General features: G+C 36.1%; 1 protein-coding gene across 5 annotated transcripts in view; it reads right to left on the reverse strand.

Annotated features, from left to right (window-relative positions):
- Positions 1 to 24,945, reverse strand: part of LOC136031161 (glycine receptor subunit alpha-2-like) — a 149,357-nt gene that overhangs the window by 42,274 nt on the left and 82,138 nt on the right. For 4 of the 5 annotated variants that reach the window (XM_065710497.1, XM_065710498.1, XM_065710496.1 and 1 more), the window contains exons 8-9: positions 18,897 to 19,049; positions 883 to 1,097 (exon numbers count right to left, since the gene is read on the reverse strand). In XM_065710497.1, the coding sequence (XP_065566569.1) occupies positions 883 to 1,097; positions 18,897 to 19,049 (368 nt within the window). Of the gene's footprint in view, positions 1 to 882; positions 1,098 to 18,896; positions 19,050 to 19,081; positions 19,235 to 24,945 lie in introns of all 5 variants that reach the window. The other variant, XM_065710495.1, reaches the window with a different exon arrangement.

The raw sequence follows: 24,945 nt of genomic DNA on the forward strand, positions 1-24,945 counted from the left end.
AGTTAAAAATACCGCATTTTTTCTAATTTTTCAGAATTAACCCCCCCATTAACTACCCCAAAGAGAGCGGATCTGTTCCGGTTATGTCAATCATGTATCTAGAACTTGTGCTTATTTTTCCCACTGAGTTTCATCCCGATCCCTCTACTTTAAGTGTTTTTCAAGATTTTAGGTTTCCCCTCCTAACCCCCCCCCCCACGTGTCACCAGATCCGGTTGGGATTTAAAATAACAGCTCTGAGACGCGATGTCCTTCCAAACGTCAAAATTTCATTAAGATCTGATCAGCCGTTCGTAAGTTAAAAATATTTCAATTTTTCTATTTTTTCCGAATTAACGGGCCCTCCAATCCCCCCCCCCCAGATGGTCAAATCGGGAAAACAACTATTTCTAATTTAATCTTGTCCGGTCCCTGATACGGCTGCCAAATTTCATCGTCCTAGCTTACCTGGAAGGGCCTAAAGTAGCAAAACCGGGACAGACAGACCGACAGAATTTGCGATTGTTATATGGCACTTGGTTAATACCAAGTGCCATAAAAACACTATGAACAAGGTCTTTGGTTACAATAAATACAGGACCGAAACAGTACCCTGGGACCAATCTTCTTATCGCTTAGTGCCTCTCCGAGTAACTTTCTAAATGAAGACGTGTTACACCGGTTTGGACTTTAGCTGTTCGGAAATTAAACACTTTGTTAGGAAGCGTATGTATCACAGGGGACAACAGTGCCTTGTAAGTTGAGCCCTAGTTGAAAAGGTTGAAAATAATGAAAGTAATTAACAAATATATATTTTTGTGATTCAATCTTTTTTTAAATTCGAAGAATGGAGCCCTTACACTGATCAAATCTTGGCGGCATCGTCAGGAAAATGTTTCTTACCTGGATTAGAGTATTTTCTCCAGGGTGATAAACAGAATTTTCTTTCGGCCTTTTTCTTCCAACATAATTAACTGCAATAAACTCAAGAAGTGATGCATAGATGAAACACATGCATACACCATCCCACACGTTCATTGCAGTCAAATTTGAAACAACTGGTAAGGTAGAACGAAATCCATTGGATGTAGTGAAGAAATTCAACATTGTTGTTACACCTGCAAAAATAAGATAATTCATATATATATATATATATATATATATATATATATATATATATATATATATATATATATATATATATATATATAAATATATATATATATATATATATATATATATATATATATATATATATATATATATATATATATATATATATATATATATATATATATATATATATATATATATATAATATATATATATATATATATATATATATATATATATAATATATATATATATATATATATATATATATATATATATATATATATATATATATATATATATATATATATATATATATATATATATATATATATATATATATATATATATATATATATATATATATATATATATATATATATATATATATATATAAGCTTATTGATAACTTTGTTCTATCATAGATTTGTTGAGGAGAGGGGTATAATAGATTTACTCTTGTCAACCAAACTGTCCCTCCAACACCGACACACCCCCTCCCAGAGCCCAAGGAAGGGTTGTAAGTTATACCCTGAAGGGATATACGGTTATTATGGAAGGGGAGGTCTTGTAAATTTTTTAGGGGGGCTCATTAGATCGGAAACTGAAAGTTTAAAATTCATTTTTAAGAGTCATAAGTGATCAAAGGGCGACTATCACACTCCATACCCTCTTTTCCCTACATGCATCTGATCAAAATTTTGAGATTGCCATGTTGATCATAATAGTCCAAATATTTACAACAATACAATGTTTTCTAGTTATGTCACGGGGGCATATAAGGTTTTTGTGTAAAGAATAGTCATATAAACTTCGAAGGGGCCCATTTCGTAGGAAATCGGAAGTTCACATGCCCTTTTTAATAGTCAAAAGTGATTGGAGTTGAGCTTGCCCTTATGCTCTCTTTTCCTCAAATGCGTCCCATGGACATTTTGAGATAGTAATTTTGTTCAAAATGGCTGGAAGATCAAACAAACCTCTTCAGAGTTGAAGTACACCCCCAGAGTCCAGGGCCAGGGATAGCAAGCTATGCCCCAGGGGATACATGGTTTTAATGGAAGGGGTGGTCTTATAAAATTTTGAGAAGGCTCATTTGATTAGAATATAAGGTTCTAGCTCCTTTTGAAGAGTCAAAAGGGATCGGTTGGCAATCAAATGCCTCTCCTTACAATATTTTCTCTCGATTGGATTCGATTGAAATTTTGAGATTACATTTAGTTCAATACAGTCCAAAGGTAAAATAACTATGTCTTCGGTGTCTAATTGTCCCCTGAGCCCCAGGATAAGGGCTATAAGTTATGCTAGTTGCCCATTGTTAGCATATATGGTTTTTGGAACGAGTAGTGTACAAGTTTGGGGAAGGCTCACTTGATTAGAAACTGGAAAATTCAAGTTCGCTTTTTAAGAGTCAAGGGTGAACGGAGGGCAACCACCCCCCTCACACCCTTTTCATCCAGATGGAACCAATAACAATTTGGAGATAGTCATTTTGTTCAAAACAGTCCAAAGTTTAAATAAATTTGTTTTTAGAGTTGAAACATCCCCCTCCCCAGCCTCTTAGGAATGGGCTATAAGTTATGCTAATTGCGGTGGTTGTATAAACTTTAGAAGAGGCTCATTTGTTTGGATTGGAAATTAAAAGTACCAGTTCTCTTTTTAAAAATCAAAAGTGATTGGAGGGTAACCAGTTCCCCTTTCAGGCCTTTCTTTGCTCAAATGCATCTGATCAAAAATTTAGATAGTCATTTTGTTGAAAAATGGTCTAAAAGTCTGATAACTATGACCGAGGGGTTTAATGATTTACGGGTTAACTTTGATGTGTAAGGCAAGGGATGTATGTTATTCGAGGTGCTTATTTCTACTTTGATACTTTCTTTGCTTTGATACTTTTTTTGCTAGAATGATTTGTTACTTTGGTATTGTTACTTTGTTACTAGTTTTGATACTTTGATGTTGAAAACTAAAATGATTTTGAAATGGGGATTGTTAAAAAACTTCATCTTAAGGAGCACAGGAAAGGCACAGGTAGCACAGGTAGAAGAGCCTTAGCAAAGGTCTCATCCTTGTATCGTACACCAGACAAACACATTAAATTTATTAGTGCTATTTACGATAATAACACTGCTGCGGTTAATGTAGGAAATGAGGTTAGCAACTGACTCTGTATTAAATCAGGAATTAAGCAGGGTTGTGTTCTATCCCTTTTTATGGTCATTTTGATGAACTTCATCTTAAGGAGCACAGTAAAGGCATTGAGAGACTACAGAATCAAATAGGGAGGAAAAACTCTCCTGGACTTATATTGTGCTGATGACTTAAGCATATTAGATGAAAGTGCGAGCGAAATGAAGGAATTTTTAGAGGTTTTGCGAGTTCAGGGTGCTAGAATAGATTTGAAAACTAATGTTAAGAAGACTAAGTCACTAAGGCTAGGAGTAAGTGAAGATGAAAAGGTGACGTTGGGTAACGAAAAGATTTAAATAATGACAAAGAACACACTACCTTTCCACAATACAAATACAGAAAAGAGAATAATAAGGACTTTTTTCCCAAGACAGTGAATGAACAAACCTATTTGAATATTTCGGCCCTATATCTAAGGGCCATCTTCAGCAAAGAGAATAGCAAGAGATAACACAAAAATACTTACAATAAAAGTTCTTGGTTAAAAATACGTTTTTTAAAATAGCCTTGGCATCATTACTTCTTAACGAAAAGTTCAGCCAGGACTGTGTGATAAAAGCTAACATTTTACAAGCTAAAAAGGCTCATTCATTTCACTAGTTATAGCTATTAAAAATTGGAATAATTTCTTATTGCGATGATTGCCTTCTCTGCAGCTAATCTTGTAGTTCTTTTGGGATTGAGCTTGTTTTTAAAAAAGGAATTTTTAACCAAGACTTTAATTGTAAGCATTTTTGTGTTATTTTGCATTATCTTTTTGCTGAAGACGGCCCTTAGATATAGGGTCGAAATATTCAAATATGTTTTGTTCATTCACTTTCTTGGGGAAAAAACCCTCATTATTCTTTCTTCTGTATTCGTATAACGAAAAGAGTGATCAGGTCTGCAACTTCACTTACCTTGGCAGTATTATTAGTAAAGACGGTTGGAGCAGTGAAGATGTTAAAAGTAGAATATTCAAGACTCAGGGTGTTTTTTTCACAGTTAAAAAAAGTTCGGAAGAATGCGAAGATAAGTCTGTAAACCAAGATTAGAATATTAAAAGCTACAGTGCTAACTGCTAGCTAGATATTGAGTTCAATGATAATTTCATGGTATGGTAATGTAGAGCTCATTTGAAGCAGGTGGAAGGGGATTTTGTTTTTTAAAGAATCGCATCCAAACTAGATTTATACGGTTCCTTGTCAACATTACCCCAATCGCTATATAATCTCCCTTTGCCGTTGACTTTCTCACTGCGGGATTTTGAAGTACAGAGGAGGAAGCATAGTGGTAGGTGCTCCAAATAGAGTCCTTCAAAACCAACTGAAACCATAATATTATTGCAATTTTGTGTATATAAGGCATGATCCAGGTTTGATACATTTTGGGCAACTTTTATGAACGAGTGTGGCCTATTGCTCTTTAATTAATTGTAAGTATCTAGTATAGCTCCTATCAAGACCTCACTTCTCGGGAAATGGTTATCTTCTAAAAAACAGTTGGAATCACAAATTATCATCACTTGAAGACGAGCCATCCTTTGTTTTCTCAGTTCTCTGCCAATTTTCTTACATGCAAGAGCAAATTTATCACTGATTTTTCATCACCGTCAGTTGTGAGATATACATTGATAATTACCGGGCTGTTAATTTTGATCACTCGATAGAAACATTTTGAGTAAGGAGTTGTGGTGAAGAACAAATGCCCTGACTCACAATAGCTGCAAGAAGGTTGACCCCGGGAATTAGATTTAGATGCAGGTTGGATGAAGTAATGTAGATAGGAAGAGAATTTGAGAATGTTCGTGTTATTTTCAGTCAGAAAATGCTCCTGTAGGCACTTTATATCATATTCAGTTGAAAGATCAGATACAAAAGGTATGCGGTCCAGCACTTTACCATTCATATTCCGAGAGAAGATAAGGTACATCCTTATACAAGGTGGATTGAAGGGGACTAGAGGATATATTAAGAGGAAAAGCTGCATATTAGCAGGTGTGTTTGTTGGATCCATAGTTCAGACATTTACGAGGTAGCTTGCTTGGGTTTTCTTTCATGCTTACGTGATCTAGGCTCCCACTGACTCCATACTTTTTTAATTGGTACAGTATTTGGCGAGCTGTGATGTCTCACGGCAACAGTAACATCTTCATGGTAGGAATCGAATTTTTTAATTTTAAAAAGCTCTGGGTAGATTTTTGAATGGTTGGGCAATAGCTTAGAGTAAATCGTTTTTGCTGGAAAAGTACAATTTGTGAGCTCGGGTTTCACCACAGCGCGTGGCCTTCTCACAACCTCAAATTAAATTTGGTAGTTCTTCTTTGCATACAGATTCGGGAACTCGCTTAACTGTGCTGATGTAACGTGGCTTCTTAACTTGCGTCTAGATTTTATTTTGCGATGACATAACTTTTGCGACTGCTCCGGCAGAAGCAAGAGGATCGGTGATTAACCTCCAATCAGTTCAGTTACTTTTCAGGAACATAGAGTCGGTTCGAGCCTGAATTGGACACAGGTTGTCGATAAGCTCCTTTCTAACACTAGGGGAGACCAGAGAAGTAGGGGGGTTTTTCACAATGACAGAGTATAAAGGCGTGCTTGTTCCTGTTTTACTCTCTGTTGCATCTTGCACAGTGGGTTTTGGGAGAGCAGGATTTTTAATATGATCGTAAAGGCTGTCAAAGCGACATTACCTTTCGTTTACTTTGACGGTTACACATGCTGTTTTCTTCTCTCCAAACAAGAGAACTTCTTGGGGATGTTTTATTACAAAAACCGGGAGCACATTCTTCTCCTTGGCGCATGTGTTAAGCATTTTTCAGTGTCAATCACAATATCAATATCTTTGACCAGTTTAGAGTAACGGAATTCCAGGCCAAGACTAGTCGTAATATCGACCATGATCATGGCGTAGCGTAAATAAAGCAATAGTCTTCTTCACTATGTTATCCAGCTTAACACCATTTTCCGTTGTTCGTCATACAAAGTTTAGTACGGCATTATAACGAGTTTTTCAGACATTCTGCTTTTCGTTCACGCTCTATAGTCACAGGACTATAATCCTGTGAATTGAGAACACAGCCTTCTGCCAAAATTTAAAATTTACTCGAGGTGTGCTTCAGGTGGAATAAATATGGTTTGATCAACTCTCAGTTTGTGAGGTTTTTTGAAAAGCAGATGGTCTTTAATATAAACTAATATAGTTTGAACACCTCTCCACTAAAACATGAAAGGAAAATGTTCTTTCCACCTGTGAATTTGGTAATATATTTTTCTTTTAACTAACTTGCTAAACTTTTCTGTCCAGCGTTGCAAAAATGTTCGGGTTCTCCAAGTCAACCCTTCGTGATACACCATCTGATTTCCTGCCGCTGCGCCACGCTATAATTGACCATCTGGCACCCTCTGCAAGATGGGCACCAGATTCATAATTCCTATTGCATTTTCAAGATATTTTCTTGTTAAAAATCATACATGAAATCTAGTGGTTCATGTTTTCGCAAGCAAACACTCCGTGATACAGCATGTTAATTCTCAAAACCGTGCCACACTGTTACTACCCCCTCTAATGCTCTTTAACACCCCCCTCATCATTCTTAAGACATTTTTTCAGATAGTTTCTTGTTAAATATATGACTTAAATCTACTGGTTCATGTTTCAGCAGGTCAACCCTCCGTGATACACCCTCTCAATTCACGCCACTGTGCCACACTATGAATAGTCTTTCTGACACTTCCTAGCAGCCTTCATCATTCCTATAGCATTTCCCAGATCTTTTCTTGTTAAAAATCACACATTAAATCCAATGGTTCATGTTTTAGCAATCCACCCCCAAACATTATGCCCCATGACAATGCGCGCCACTGTGGCAAACTATACATGGCACAAAACACCATAGGGCATTTTTCAGGCATTTTCCCTCAAAAATATTCGTTGACAATAGATTCGATCTTTAAAACTTAACGAAAAATCCCTAATAGCGTTTCTTCTAATGACACCTAGCAATCGAAGCCAGCGTGACATAATGTACTAGCCCCGATGACAACTTCTGGGGGCAAATTATCATACCTAAGGTTTTTCATCCTTTTCGAACAAAATAAATTTATAAACTAAAAAATGACCACTAGTTTTATTTGAACTACGGAAACTTGCCACTTCATTGTTAGATTGCGATGGTGAGGTGACTCCCAGCCTGTGAAACTAAATGGCTGACACACGGAGGAATAAAAAAATATTTTCTTGAACAATCCTTTTCCTTATTACTACAACACGTAGAAACCCAGACCAAACCATAGACATCAAAACCAAGACTTAAAAATCCAGCCAAAGTCATAGAAATCATGTCCATACTGTAGAAATCGAGGTCAACCTCTAAAATCAAGACCAATACAGATAAATCATAGCCAATACATATAATTCCACATTGATTCATAAGAATCATGGTCGACCTTTAAAATTAAGACCTACCCGGAGAAATCAAGAAAACATCTAAAATCAAGATCGATACATAAAAACCATGATCAGACCATAGAAATCCAGACAAATTCACAAAAATCAAGACCAAACCAAAAAAATCAAGGCCAACCACTAAAAATCAAGACCAAATTGAAGAAATCAAGTGATCAATATGTAGAAAGCTAGAGCAAGTGCAAAGAAATCATGAACATCTCATAAGAATCCCGACAAACTCACAAAAATCAAAAGATTAAGATGTAGAAATCCATGACAATCCTTAAAAATTAATACCAATACATAGAAAGACCAAACTCTAGAAATCAAGCCCAAACTTTAGAAATCGGTACTAATGCGTAGAAATCAAGACCAAATCTCAGAATTCAAGACCAAACAGTAAAAATCATGACCAACCTATAAAAATCATGACCAATGCATAAAAGTCTAGACGAATTCATAAGAATCAAGATGAAACTGAAGAAATCAAGGCTTGCCTCTAAAAATAACGATCATCTCAAAAGAAATCGAGAGGTCACTATATAGAAATCTAGAGCAACCCAATAGAAATCATAGGAAGTTGTTGCGTACAGATTTTAGTTTGTGGAAGTTGTTGTGTGCTGATTTTTGTTCGTGAAACTTGTATATTGATCTTTCTCTACATGAAACTTGTACAATGATTTTACTCATCGTGGAACTGATTATTTCATGCAATATGGTGCGTGCTGATTTTTTGTTCGTCAAACATATTGCATATTGATTTTTGTTCGTGGAACTTGTTGTATGGGTGTTAAAGGGCACTAGAGGGGGCAGTAATAGCATGGCATGTGGTGAGAATTGACATAGTGTATCATGGAGTATTTGCTTGTGAAAACAAGAACTATTTGATTAAATGCGTGATTTTTAACAAGAAAATATCTGCAACATGTCATAGGAAGGATGATGGGAGCTGCCATAGGGTATCAGATAGTCAATCGTAGTGTGGCACAGTGGCGGGAATCCAGATGGCGTAGCAGGAAGGGTTGACTTGTGAAAACATGGACCATTGTGTTTAATGCACGATTTTATCATGAAAATTTCTGGTAAATTGCGTGAATTTCGTGAATTGCTTGGACTAACACTTTCTAGAGCTTAAAATTAAGATAGGAGGTGTTAAATGAACTTTTTCTACTGAGGGGGAGTGAAATCTAACACTTGGTTAAAAGAAATGAGGTATTTTTATTAAAAATTCTCAGAAATACCTACTAATGGGGCTTAACTTATTTACCACTAATAGCATCCCCCTTCTGGAGTTGTTTGCTAGGACCTCCACCTTCTATAATTCATTATTTGTTTTGCATATATCTTATCCTATATTCGCCCTTTTCATTTTTTTTAAGTTTTTTTAGTTTTAAGTGCTTTTTCTGTTTTGATAATGCTTTGTAAATGCTTTTTATTAATAAAATGTGCATGCACAAAAATCCCCCCCTTGGAATTGCTTGCTAGGGTTGGTTAGCCACATATTGTTGCAGTGGCGTCAATATGCATAGTCTTGGCTCAATGAAACGTGGAATTTTCATCAAAAGCTCTCAGAAATAGCTCTTCATATAGATTAAATTTATTCCTAATAACCTCCCCCATCCTCTCTGGAATTGTTTACTAGGGCTCCTATCGTTCTTTAAATCATTGTTTTCTTTGCGTATATTTTATCATGTGTCAAGTTTTTACGTTTTGATTTTTCATTTGTTGAGTTTTAAATGCTTTTTCTGTGTTTTAATAATGCTTTGCAAATTTTTTATTGATAAAATTTATATGTACACCAATATTCCCCCCTTGGAATTGATGGCTAGGGTGAGTTAGCCACATATTGTCGCGGTGGCGTGAACATTCTTATTCTTGGCTTAATAAAACGTGTAATTTTCATTTAAATCTCTCAGAAATAGCCCTTAATGTGGATTAGATTTATCTCTAATAACAACCCCCTCTCCTCTGGAATTGGTTGCTAGGACACCTGCCGTTCTTTAATTCATGGTGCTCTTTTGTATATATTTTATCCCATGTAAGGTTTGTTCACGTTTTATTTTTGTTTGTTTGTTGAGTTTTAAGTGCTTTTTCTGTGTTTTGACAATGCCTTTGAATTTTTTAAAATAAAATTTGTATGTAAAAAACTTCACCCTCCTGGACTTACTTGCTAGAGTGAATTTGCCATTGAGTGTCAGAGAGGGGTGGGGGGTTGGGATTGAGAGAAAATGATACCAAAAAGAAATGAACCGAATATAGAATTAAGTCACATGTATTGTGCCCCCATTTTCCTATATTTTGAGCAAACTTGGATCATTCTCTAAGGGAACATCTTTAAACATTCTCTAATAAGGAGTATTTTCCTTAGTTTTGAACAAGCTTATATAATTCCCTAAGAAAACATCTCTAGAAATCTTCTAAAAAGGACCCTCCAAAATGCTAGAATCATATCGCTGAGAAATGAAGAATCACTTTGTCTGTGCTTGTAATACCATTCTACAGCATTACTTAGTAAGCAGGTGTAGTGTACTTCAAACATAACCAAAATCTAGTAGTTGATTTCCGTGCATTTCAGTTATTGCAGTCATAGGAAACACGTAATCAATAGCTTAATAATTCTTTTATGCACGAACAGGGGATTCTCCTTGCGAGGAATGGGTTGCATCGTAGAATTTATTACCGGAAACATAGAATTTGAAATATATTGCTAACCTAACTGTGTAGGGCACCGTCCATTAGATTTAAATGGCCCTTTCGGATCCTTATGGGGACAAATATCATTAGAATATAAAGGCTCCCTGAGAAAAATACATAAAAAAAAAAAAAATAGAATCCTAAAGGAAGAAAAAACATTTTGAAAAAAAACACTGAAGAAAATGAAATCTGTTAAAGTATTATGTAACATCTTTTGTTCACACATTATATTTACATAGTCATTACGTAACACCCGCTTTTGTGCTGCCATTACGTAACACCCAAATATACCCTCTAGCATTACGTGGCATCTCACATGTGCACCGACATTACGTAACACCCCACATGTGTGCTGTCATTACGTGACATCTCACGTGTGTGCTGCCATTACTAGGACCCACGTGTACGGTGTCATTACATAACACAAACGTATGAACCGCCATTATGTATCACCCCACGTGTGTACCTCCCTCAGTTACAAGCGTGGATTTCTCCACGGGCCCCAAGTCTAGCATGTCACGTGTGAATGCGTCATCCTTAACATAATTAAGCATTCCCCTGTTACATAAAAACTAAAGAAACCATGAAAAACGCCTTGAAGAGAAAATGTCTTTAAAAAACGTCTTGAAATATCTTCAAACGTCTTGAAAAACGTCTTAAAGAAAAATTTCTTAAAAACATCTTGAAATGTCTAAAAAGCGTCTTGAACTGTCTTTAATCGTCTTGAAAAACATTTTGAAGAAAAATGTCGTAAAAAAAGTGTTGAAATGTCTGGAAACGTCTTGAAAAAGTGTTTGGGAGAAAAATGTCTTAAAAATGCGCTTGACTAGTGTAATATCCGAAACCCTATTACGTATTATTCGAAGAAATCCTGGCGTAAAGTCACACAAGATTGCGCCACCCTCAACCCCAATTACGTAGCATACAAATGTGCTATACTCGCGCGCTATTGCGCCAGATCCAGGTATGCATAATAACGTCTTGAGGGGCTAGAAGCTCCATATCTGGCACGTACACAGGGGGGGGGGGCTTTGGACCCGGCCCCCACCCCCCGAAATTTTGTGAAATGTGTAATTTCCTCATGGTTTCTTGGGATTTCTGGCAAAAGTAGGACATTTATTAAGAATCTAGATACATGTTTGAAGCCTTTTTTGGGGGATTTTACAGCATGCAATTATCCAGTCAAGTCACTGCCCAATTATTAACCCATTTTCTGTCTAACTTTTTACCCTCTTTGAAGTAATTAGCAATTATACTGTTATTTTTTTTTGTAAAGAGAGTGCTTTCCACAGCAAAATAGAATTATCCTTGATATTAGGGCGTTTATCTCCCCCCCCCCTTTTCAGGATAAAGTACAGCTTTTAATGAATCAATTTTGGAAACTATCGTTTCAAACAGTTCGTGGTAACGAACTGTAATTAAGGAGCGACCCGGCTCAATAGTAACCGAAACTCTAAAAAATGGAATTTTGATACCAGTAATTACATCAAAAGAATCGCATTTTAATGCTGATTTTGAATATATAAGTTTCATCAAGATTAGTTATACCCATCGAAAGTTGCGAGCCTCAGAGAATTTGCCTCATTTTAGAAAATAGGGGGAAACACCCCCTAAAAGTCATACAATCTTAACAAAAATCACACCATCAGATTCTGCGTATCAGAGAATTTTATTGTAGAAGTTTCAAGCACCTATCTACAAAAATGTGGAATTTCGCATTTTTTGCCAGAAGACAGATCACGGATGTGTGTTTATTTGTTTTTTTTTTGTTTTGTTTTTCCCCAGGGGTGATCGTATTGACTGAGTGGTCCTAGAATGTCGCGAGAGGGCTCATCCTAACGGAAATTAAAAGTTCTAGTGTCCTTTTTAAAGACCAAAAGAATTGGAGGGAACCTAGGCCCCCTCCCACGCTCATTTTTTCACAAAAGTCACCGGGTCAAAATTCTGGGATAGCCATTTTATTCCCCATAGTCGAAAAACCTAATAACTATGTCTTTAGGGACGACTCACTCCCCCGCAGTCCCCGTGGGAGGGGCTGCAAGTTACAAACTTTGACCTGTGTTTACCTATAGTAGGCTAATGGTTACTGGGAAGTGTACAGAAGTTTTCAGGGTGATTTTTTGGTTTGGGGGGGGAGAGTGGAGGGAGGGGGGTTACGTGGGAGGATATTTCATTGAGAAACCTCTCATGGGGGAAGAGAATTTCAATGAAGGGGGCGCAGGATTTTCTAGCATTATTTGAAAAAACAATGAAAAAATAAATATGAAAAGTTTTTTTTCAACTGAAAGTAAGGAGCAGCATTAAAACTTAAAACAAACAAAAAGTATTACGCATATGAGGGGTTTACCTCCTCGTTATACCTCATTCTTTACGCTAAAGTATTTTTAGTAATTTCAACTATTTTTTCTACGGCCTTTGTGATTCAGAGGTCATTCTTAAGGAATTGGGACAATATCTAAGCTTTAGTGTAAAGAGCGAGGTATCGACGAGGGTTGAACCTCCTCATTTACGCAATAAAAACATACGAATATATAAGTTCGTTATGTAAGTTAATTCTTAAGTTACGTATATTTTTTACCAATGAAAACGTTTGTAAAAAATTAAAAGCTCTAGTTACTTTTTTAAGTACTCAAAAACTTGGAGGGCAACTAGGCCTCCTCCCTCACTCCTAATTTCTCAAAATCTTTGATTAATTGCAATTAATTAATATGCAAATTTTGTTTTAATTATTTATGTGTGGAGAGCCAAGATCAAAACATGCATGAATTAAAAAACGTCCAGAAATTGAATAAAAAAACAAGTTTTTTTAAATGAAAGTAAGGAGCAACATTAAAACTTAAAACGAACAGAAATTAATCCGTATATGAAAGGGGCATTTCCTCCTCAACGCCCCACTCTTTACGCTAAAGTTTCTAACTGTTTTAAAAATAGAGTTAAGAGAAAGAGTCAAACTTTAGCGTAAAGAGCGAGGCGTTGAGGAGTAAAAGCCCCTTTCATATACGGATTAATTTCTGTTCGTTTTAGCTTTTCATGTTGCTCCTTACTTTCATTTAAAAAAACTTGTTTTTTTATATTTAATTTCATTAAAATATACGTTTTTATGGCACTTGGTATTAACCAAGTGACATATAGCAATCGCAAATTCTGTCGGTCTGTCTGTCGGTCTGTCAGTCTGTCGGTCCCGGTTTTGCTACTTTAGGCACTTCCAGGTAAGCTAGGACGATGAAATTTGGCGGGCGTATCAAGGACAAAACCACATTAAATTATGAATAGTCGTTTTCCCGATTTGACCATCTGGGGAGGAGTGGGGAGCCCTTTAATTCAGAAAAAATAGAAAAAATGAAGTATTTTTAACTTACGAACAGTTGATCAGATCTTAATGAAAATTGATGTTTGGAAGGATACCGTGTCTCAGAGCTGTTGTTCTAAATCCCGACCGGATCTGGTGATATTGGGGGAGTTGGGAGGGGGAAACCTAAAATCTTGGAAAACACCTAGAGTGGGAAAAATAAGCACAAGTCCTAGATCCATGATTGACATAACCGGAACGGATCCGCTCTCTTTGGGGTAGTTGAGGGGGGGGGGGTTAATTCTAAAAAATCAGAAAAAATGAGGTATTTTTAACTTACGAGTGGGTGATCAGATCTCAATGAAATTTGATATTTAGAAGGATATCGTGTCTCAAAGCTCTTATTTTCAATCCTGACCGGATCTGATGAAATTGGGGGGAGTTTGGGGGGGGGAGAACCTAAAATCATGGAAAACGCTTAAGTTGGAGGGATCGGGATGAAACTTGGTTGGAAAAATAAGCAGAAGTCTTAGATACATGATTTACATAATTGGAACAGATCTGCTCTATTGGGGGGGGGAGTTAATTCTGAAAAATTAGAAAAATGACGTATTTTTAACTTACGGAGGAGTGTTCGAATCTTCATGAAACCTCATATTTAGAAGGAACTCGTAACTCAGGTCTCTTATTTTAAATCTAAACCGGATCCAGCGTCATTGGGGGGCAGTTGGGGGGACCGGAAATCTTAGAAAGCGGAGAGATCAGGATGAAACTGGATGGGAAGATTAAAAACCTGTCTAAGATACGTGACTGACATAACCGGACCGGATCTGCTCTCTTTAGTGGAGTGGGGGGGGGAGTAATTTGGAAAATGAAATATTTTTATCTTACGAAACCAGATCTTAATGAAATTTGATATTTAGAAGGATCTTGGGCTTTAAAGCTCGAATTTTAAATTCCGACCAGATCCTGTGACATTGGGGGGAATAAGAGGGGGAAACCAGAATTCTTGGAAAACGTGATAATTGAGGTATTTTTATCTTACGAATAGGTGATTGGATCTTAATGAAATTTGATATTTAGAAGGAATTCATGTCTCAGAGCTCTTATTTCAAATCCTGACCAGATCTTTTTACATTGGGGGGAGTTGGAGTGGAAAATCTTGGAAAACACTTGGAGTGGAGGAATCGGGATGAAGCTTGGTGGATAGAATAAGCAAATGTCCTTGATACGTGATTGACGTAACTGTACTGGGTTTGCTCTCTTTGGGGGACTTGGGGGGAGGCGTTCAGTGATTTGGCGAGTTTGGTGCTTCTGGACGTGGTAAGACGATGAATATTGGTTGGCGTGTCAGGGAGCTGCACAAATTGACTTGATGAAGTCGTTTTCCGAGATTCGACCATCTGGGGGGCTAAAGGGAGAGGAAAAATTAGAAAAAATGAGGTATTTAATAACTTAGGAGTGGGTGGTCGGATCTTAATGGATTTTGATATTTAGAAGGACATCGTGACTCAGAGCTCTTATTTTAAATTCTGACCGGTATTAACCCTCTGATTTTCCTTTTAAATCAATATATTGATTCTTAGAATTTTGTTAGAGCTCATACCATATGAGCTCTTGGCTCTTAGCTCTTCTTGCCTCGTCACAAGTGCCATATGAGCTCTTAGCTCTTGTTGCAATAGAAGAACTACCCCCACAGCACCCATATTGCACTGTTAACCCTAAAATTTCCATTTCAGTGGGATATAATAGATTTAAAACTGGTTCTAATTCGCTATGAAAATAACCTACTGATGAACATAACCGTACTTTTGAGGCTTCAGTCTTCTTCCCCCCATCCGCTACAATATTACAGATGAAAGTTAATCTTTATTTTCCAATATACGTGCTTTTTGCATTACTAAATAAAAAAGTGCTACTTTATATCTGCTGTTTCAAAGGTTTTGCCCCCCCCCCCCGAAAAAAAATCCTGCGTACGTGCCTGCTCCATATATACACTTTCTAAGACTCTTTTTAAAATCATTATAGCGGCACAACTATGGCTAGGGCACGTTGTGCGGAGGAAGGATGTCCGGTTGCAGAAGATTTTCCTTTTCGCCAAACCGCTTAGGTCTAAACGGGAAGCAGGTCGTTTTCGTCCGGGGTAGGAAGACGTCATAAAGAAAATTTTAAAGGAAGCGGGAACTTTCTGCGGGGGGAGGTGTTAAAAGGTAAGTAGTAAAAAGATTGGGACGGAGGAGGAGAATCCGTAGCTGTGTTGGCCTCTGGCAACTGGGTGCTGCGGTGAGTTGTTAGTAGTATGATAACTTAGAACTGGTCAAATTAAATGACATATCCATTCTGGCTGATTAAAATTGGCTTGTCCTATTGTTATGCAAACTTATTGACTACAAATTAACTTTCTAGCTATTTAACAATAAAATAATTCAAGTAATATATTAGCCCGTTAGTTCAACGCGAATACCGGAGTAGGTGTTAGAATTTTACAGATAGGGAAGGAGACAGTAGCAAAACTATTATTTAAAATGATTTTTTTCCATTTTTTGCTCAATTTGCAAATTAAATTAAAGCTTGACTCGCTTAAAGATATATTTGTTCATTTATATTAGTACCTGTTGTTTTTGTTTGCTATTATTTTTTACTTAATTGCTTTTTATTTTGGATTTCAATTATTCTTTAACAGTAAAAGATGTTTACTCACTTTAAATTTAATTTGCGTATTCAACTTAAGTTTTATTTGTTTTAAGATTTATTCATTTATTTAAATTAGTACCTGTTCCATGTTTAGCTATTTTCGCTATTATCGTTTACTTGATTTCGTTAGTTCTTTACGAGTCATTTCTGGCCATTTTGAATTTAAACCCATATTGGTTTTTGTTTCTGCGGATCTTAAGTTTGATGTGGCCTTTACTTGCCTTTGTGGCCTTTACTCGCTTAAAGATATATTTATTCATTTATATTAGTACCTGTTGTTTTTTGTTTGCTATTATTTTGTACTTAATTGCTGGTTATTTTTGATTTCAATTATTATTTAACAGTAAAAGATGTTTACTCATTTTAAATTTAATTTGCATATTCAACTTAAGTTTTATTTGTTTTAAGATTTATTCATTTATTTAAATTAGTACCTGCTCCATGTTTAGCTATGTTCGCTATTATCGTTTACTTGATTTTGTTAGTTCTTTACGAGTCATTTCTGGCCATTTTGAATTTGAACCCATATAGGTCTTTGTTTCTGCTGATCTTAAGTTTGATGTGGCCTTTACTTTCATTTACTTCTCTTCTACCAACAGAATCGAACGCTTGCTCATAATCTATGAAATTGAGGACCAAACGTGTTTGACAACTAAGGCACTTCTCAATTATTAACTTAAGAGTGAAAATTTGGTCGACACATCCACTACTTTTTGTAAAACCGTACTGTTCCTGTCTTAAAGCTTTGTCAACAGCATCTCTCAGTCTAACAAGTATCATATTACAAATTAATTTCCCTACGAACAGATACCAGACTAATGCCTCGATAATTACCACACTCACTCTTATCATCTTTCTTATACAGTGGTTTCATTAAGGTTTTCCTAAAATCGTTAGGTACTTCCCCTTTTTCAAAAATTTTATTCATATTCTTCAGCAGCTTATTTCTAACCTCAGAACCACTATATTTAAGAAACTCATTTACCATATTATTAGTACATGGAGCCTAATTATTTTTTGATCCTTTTAGTACTGTTGCTAATCCTTCCTCATAAAACAAATTTTCCTTCCCATCCAAGGTATCGCAAAATTTTTCATTTTCCTCTATATCTTTTCCTGCAACTCTATCTTGGTTTATCACATTCTCAAAATCTTCTGTCCATCTCACCTAAACTTTTTCCTCATTACTGATTGTGGTCCATTCCTATCTTTAACTGACAAAAGTCTGGGTTGACTATTCCCTCTCAATTTATTAACATGCCTGTACAATATTTTACCATGGCACTCTCTAGCTGCATCCTCTAGGTCCTTGGCAATTTTATGCATGGCCTCCACTTCACAGCTCCTTTGTTCCTATTTTACTGCTTCCTCAACTTTCATTATATTCATTTTGTTTTTATATTATTTATCTCTCAGATAATTCTTGTACATACCCCTTCTGCTCTCTATTAAACATTAAGCTTTTTCACTAATATCAGCAGCTTCGCCAATTGTTTTTCTAAAATTATTTCAACCATCTTCAGCAATGTCAAATTTTAAACTCTCAAGTTTAGTATTCAACTGTTCCTGAAACGTTTCTCTTAAATTCTCATCCTGGAGTCTACCAACGTCATACCTTCCCGGGAGGTAATTACCCTTCCGAAATTTCAGGTTTTAATTAACCCTTGACGCTACTAGATGGTTATCTTTGCTTTTAGAATCAACAACAAGATTCCTATTTACCCAAGTATCTTGTATTGATTCTGCCAGTCTTCAGTTTTCGATAACATAATTAATAAGGTTTGCTGTCTTACCACAACGTGAATACCACATTAACTTATATGCCATTTTATGACCAAACACTGTATTGGTTATAACTAGATTGTTATACCTACAAAATTGCAAAAATCTGTAGCCATTCCTGTTTTCTTTTCCAACACCAAATTTACCTAGGCCAGGATACCATCTACCACTATTTCTACCGACTTGGGCGTTGAAATTGTCTAAAAAAAACATCATATTTTTACCTTCTAAATGCTTTTATTACCTTCCTGAAACTGGAAGCTTTTTTTGTTGAGCATTCCATTGAACCATGAAACATTCTGCTCCAATTACTACAGCTTTCCCAATAGACAAAAACATGACTTTAGAAAGATTTTTTAATGTTTGTGAATCTAATAAAATGTTATTGAATTTAAGTCTAAATGGTAAAAACCAAGCTAATTAGTCTCATTTTCTATTTTATTTCTGATAGTAGTACTTCTGATCATGCGTTTAAGTTCTTAGGAAAACACACTGAATAAAGGAACTTGAAATAAAAAAATACCGCATGCACTAATTATCTGCACGTAGAGCTTATGTTAATACCATATCCAAACATCGTTTACCATAAAATCTTTTGTTTTGTCCGGAATCTAAGGCCGTTTGTATTGTCCGACAATAGATTAAATGCCGCATCGCTCTTCAAAAAAGACAAGTAAGTTAATTAGCGCTCATAGACATTCTGAAATATAGAACAATAAGCTCAACTCACCAATCATTGTCCGGGCTCGTGTTTCATTCCAATCTAACCAGAATGAAATAAAGGAAGAAGTGACCACAAAAATCCCCGGGACGAAAACGGCAGTGAAATAATGCTTCTTGTCGCGTGTGAACACAAGCTCTACCCGCAGACAACTCATACCACCTATGAAGAGAAAACTATGTAGAACATCTTACCTATCAGAACCCTGGCAGGTACAGCATTCCACTCCAACCAGAAGGTTATAAACGACGAAGTTACAAGTATGATACCCGGAATGAACACAGTTGTGAAGTAGAAGGCTTTATCGCGTGTGAATATCATTTCCACACGCAAACAACTGATATTCCCTAGAAGGTAAAAGTTACCTGTCAGATTTTTTCTACCTCCCTTTTCCACAATGTATTTTTTTTATTCAAAATGGTCTTTCGGATAAAGTGAAATCTTGAATCATGAAAGCAGAAAAAAAGAAATTTATTTAAATTCTTAACGAATTTTGAATAAAGGGAAACTGCATTTACACTAAGGTTTCAATTCCTTTTTCTTCTTAAATTTGGAACATTTCAAATAATTATTTAAGATTGCAAATTGAACTTTTAGCAATGAGGAGGATAAGATAATCATCTTTTTAAAGAAATTCCATGTGAGCCGGCAAAAAGGATGGAAAAAAATTTGTTTTATCCCGGAGGTTTCAAGTTGTTCTGCGAGAATTCAGGAAGCTTGTCCTTTTTCTTGGTTTCCGAGTTCGAAACGGATCAAGAGTGGGGGAGGGGGATTTACAGTTTCCCCCTACGTTAGTATTCAAGGCCGGAATAGAGTTTCACTCCTTTGGATTCTTTTACCCCTTCTTTCTTTCAAAATTTGAGGCCGCTGAATTACAAAAGCGGGGTAAAAGTTCGTAAGGGAAACCTAGTTAATGCAAATTTTATAAGAAAAAATTTTTCCGTATATTTTACATTGTGAGCAAATTGTCTTCAATTTTTTGAATAATAATTCAAAATTTATTGTCCTAAAGAATGATTTAAATTGGTGCCGCCTCTTGCTCATCATTTTACAAGTTATGTTTTTTTGCCGAGTCTAGGAACAACATTCACTAGCACAACTTCTCATTAATTCCATGGTTTCGTCAGGTTCTCTTATAAAGTATTTTTAACCCGAAAAAGCAAACTTGCTTTAGTAATACCAACTATAGATTGCTTGAGGGGAATATCCAAAAGCAGGTGGTCTCCAAATCACAATATATAAGAAAATGAATGTTATATGATCCTTGAGGCATCAATGAAGGGGGAGGGAGAAGAGATACTTTTGCTCCCTAGATTTCTGTCTAGTTTTTTGTTATGATTACTTTTGAACAGTAAAAAGGGAACTAGAACTTTCACTTTTAAGTCAAATGAGCATCCTCTAAAGTTTATACAATCATCCCTTCCATAAAAACCTTATATGGAACTTACAACCCTTGCACCCGGGCTCTGGAGGGTTGTGTCAACCACGAAGGCATTGTCACATGATACCTAGACTGTTTTGAACAAAATAGCTCCCTGAAAATTTTGATCGGATGTATTTGGGGAAAAGAGGGCGTAGGGAGATAGTTGCCCTCCAATCACTGTTTGACTCTTAAAAATAGATTTTTCAATTTCCAATCAAATGAGCCTCCTCCATTGGCCCTTGGGTATGGGGGTGTGTGCCAGCCTCGGAGGCATGTTTATATAATCTTTGTACTATTTTAAATAAAATGGCTATCTAAAAATTTCGATCGGATATATCTTGGGAAAAGAGGGCTTAGGGAAGGGGGTAATTGTCCTACGATCACTTTTGACTTTTAGAAAGAAACTATAGCCTTCACTTTTCAACCAAATGAGACTCTCCTATGGTTTTTATAACCACCCCTTCCATAAAAAACTTATATCTCCCCGTGTTATAATTTACAATACTTGCCCCAGGGCTCCGGGGGTTTGTGTCTACCTCCAGAGTTGTGTTATCTGATACTCGGACTATTTTGAAAAAAAATGACTATCTCAAAGTTGTGATCAGATACATTTGGAGAAAAGTGGGTCTAGTGGGAGGCTAGTTCCTCCGATCATTTTTGACTTTTAAAAATGGCACTAGAACTTGCAATTTCCTAACGAGTTACCACCCTCCAAAATCTGTATGACCATCACTTTTATATGAATTTTATATGCATCTTGAAAAAAGAAAATAAATAATAAAACATTGCCTTTATTATAGGCAACGCTGTTACAGCTTTGTCTGTGATAAACGGGGATATAATTTCGCAGGTGGCAGAAGCGTTTGTAATCATTACAAAAATAGCTACAAAATAAGGAGAAATTGTCCTAAAGGCGAATCAAATCCCTCTTGAGATAAAAGCAGCAATGATAGATCAAGGAAATGTGGGAAAAAACGGCCCACTAACATAAAAGCGTGGGTTAAAAGCCGCAATAATGAAAGAACGTGTTCCTTTGCACAATCAAAAAAAAATAGACGGGAAACTGAACAGGGAGGTAGCAGAAATATCAATTGATTCAGGAAGAGATAAAACATGCGTGCGAACTAAGCTAATCAAAGAAAGGATATTCGCTACTCAGTATAAGGTCGCAGCCTTAAGTTATCGCGGAAAGAATCACAAATGCCCAACAGCATGTGTAATACTGGAAATAGTAAACGCAAACAGAAAGATAAAAAAGAGAAAAATTAAAAGAGGGACTGGTAGCTAGCCTGCCAACGGAGGTATTGGTTGGGTCAAATCTCAGGGACATGAGAAGCCTACTTTCATTAAAGACAATGTCAATATTGTAAACGGTTAACGGCGTAACAAGGAGCAAAAGTAAAACAGATGGAGAAGAAGGATTAAAGTTAAAGGAGGATAAAAACCGAGAGAAAACGTCATATTCAGATTGCAAGCGATAGATTTTTAACGAATGCACAAGAATAACTAGAAAATGTAAGCATTCAGAAAAGAAAGAATATATTAAGAAACTTGATGCCCCAAAAGCCGATATCGCTCTACCGCAAAGGGAACAGGTCAAAAATCTAGGGATAAACCCGGAAAAATTGCGGAATTACAACTGAAAGATAGAGACTGTCAAAAATGTCGGAGCATAATGCTTTGCAGGCTAAACAATTTTGTATTAAGTGAATCTACTGTACAAAATATTAGAGAGTATGGACAACCCAAGTAAATTACAACATGTTGTACCAAATTAATTAAAAAAGTAATTAAATTAGCACACTTGAGCCGAATAGGAGGACACCTGGGACCTTCAAGACACTTGGTAGCGTATAAAAGGCCAGGGGGAAAACTGCAAACGAAGAAAAAATGCGCTTTTTGGCAAACTTTTGATAGAATTTCAATGAATACTGTAGGCTTACTCCCAAAATCATGTACATTGAACAGTTCTGTATTAGTTAATAACGATCTGGCTACAAGATACCCAGAAGTCGTCCCAATACGAAATGTAAAATCACCGAAAAGTTCAGAAGAATCAGGAAAACGTCTCTTACGACATGGATTTCCAAAAGAAATTTTAACATATAATGGCACTAATTTCATATAAAAGTATATCCACAATTTATATGAAATTCTAGACATTAAACAAGTGTTAACTACTCCATTCCATCTCAGACAAATGGAATGGCGGAAATATTTAATGGAAAGCTTTAAAGATTTGATGTTTTGAAAGAGATGATGTATATCAGCGGGATGTTCATTTTGCCTATAGAGAACCCCCATAACTGGCCATAGGTTTTTCACTATTTGAATTACTGTACGAAACAAATCCTAGAGGGGTGCTAATATTCTGAAGGAATAATGGGAAACTAATGAAAAAGATGAAGAAACAGTGATAAAACACTTTTTTCATCACTACAGAAAAAATTGAAGAAATGTCAAGTGCTTGCAAAGCGGATCCATGGAGAATATGCAGAAAAAAGTAGTAATAAACTCGAAGTAAGATGGAAAGAGTCATATAAAGTAAGAAAAGTGCTTGCGAGGACAATTATTTGATAGAATTTGGCGGAGCAAGAAAAAAAAATAAGTTTGCCAATGATTACAACCCCAGGAAAAGACGATATAAATACCCCATTAGAAATCATAGACGCGACTGAAATGCACAAAAATACAATTAATCGAAAGAAAAAACCTTGACGAGGAACAAGAGATTAACTATCCAAATTGCTCACAAATTGTTTAAGTGTATTAACGAATAAAGTAGAAAAAACAAATCTAATAGAAAATGGAATGCTAGTAAAAGACAACAAAAGTGGTACATTACACACAAACACAGTGGCGCCCTGCCTAGGGCCTAGAAAAATTATATTTTATGTTTTAAACCACATCAGTTATATATTAAAACCACTATCTTATGCGAGAGTATATTTAGATGATGTAAAAATCTCCTCAAAATTGTTGTGAACATATTCTCCACCTATAACATATCTTAGCAAGATTTAAGAATGCAGGATTAACATGAAATGTAGAAAAATGTGAATTGGTACAAAACGCAAACAAATTACCTCGGTAGTGATTTTGGGAATAGGACAGGTAGACCAAAAATAGAGAAAAGGGAAGAAATCAAAATGCAATGGCCCAAACCAAGAGTAAAAAAGCTCGGCCATTCCTGGGGCTGGTAGGCTTTTATCAAAGATTTATACCAAAATTAAAAATAAAAAGATTAAAACGAAAAAGAAAGTCCTATAACCCATAGGATTGGGCAGAAATGAATAAAAGGAGTTTGATACATATGTAAGAGGCCTATATAGCGATAAAATAATCCGAAACCCAAATTCTTAGTTTCCATTATCTCTCTCAAAAGACACCTGGGATTATGGACTGGGGGTGGTGCTATGCCAGCAATTTAACAGCGAGGAACACACAGTTTATTTCTAAAGAATGAGCGAAAGCATATGCGAATTACAGTACAATTGAAAAAAGTCTTGCAATCATAAACACAGCAAAAACAAGAGCTAAGAGCTCATATGGCACTTGTGACGAGGCAAGAAGAGCTAAGACCTCATATGGTTTGAACTCTAAAAAAATTCTAAGAATCAGTAGATTGATTTAAAAGGAAAATCAGAGGCTTAATGCCGGTCAGGATTTAAAATAAGAGCTCTGAGTCACGATGTCCTTCTAAATATCAAAATTCATTAAGATCTGATCACCCACTCGTAAATTATAATTACCTCATTTTTTCTAATTTTTCCTCTCACTTTAGCCCCCCAGATGGTCGAACCTAGGAAAACGACTTTATCAAGTCAATTTGTGCAGGTCCCTGACACGCCTACCAATTCTCATCGTCCTAGCACGTCCAGAAGCACCAAACTCACCAAATCACTGAACACCTCCCTCCAACTCCTCCAAAGAGAGCAAATCCAGTACGATTAATTCAATCACGTATCAAGGACATCTGCTTATTCTATCCACCAAGCTTCATCCCGATTCCTTTATATTGTAGTATTATTACTGATAGATACATCAAAACAATCAGCTTATAAGGCTGATCCTAGGTATACAAGTTTCTTTAAGTTTAGTGTTGCATATCGAAAGCTACGAGCCTGAGAGAGTTTTTCTGATTTAAAAAAAATCACACTATCAGATCAAGCGTAAAAGAGAATCTTATTTCAGAGGTTTCAACCTCCTACCTGCAAAAATATGAAATTTTCTATTTTTGCCGGAAGAAAGATCTCGGATGCGTGTTTATTTGTTTCTATTTTTTCTAAGAGGTGATCTTATCGACCCAGTGGTCCCAGAATATAGGAAGAGGGCTCATATGAACGGAAATTAAAAATTCTAGTGCCTTTTTAGTGACCAAAAATATAAGAGGGCAACTAGGCTCCCTTTTCTGCCCCTTTTTTCCCAAAATAGCCCGATTAAAATTTGAGATAGTAATTTTGCTCGTCATAGTTGAAAGGCCCACTAACCATCCCTTTGTATGTAAAATGACCCTCGCCCCCACAGCCCCAGGGGAAAGGTATTTAAGTTTGCTAATTGTTTACATGAGTTATTTGTTATTGGAATATATGCATACAATTTCGGGCTGAGAAGGGTGACGAATTCGCTTGAGAT

This window comes from Artemia franciscana, chromosome 9 (assembly GCF_032884065.1).
Source record: "Artemia franciscana chromosome 9, ASM3288406v1, whole genome shotgun sequence".
Classification (NCBI taxonomy): domain Eukaryota; kingdom Metazoa; phylum Arthropoda; class Branchiopoda; order Anostraca; family Artemiidae; genus Artemia; species Artemia franciscana.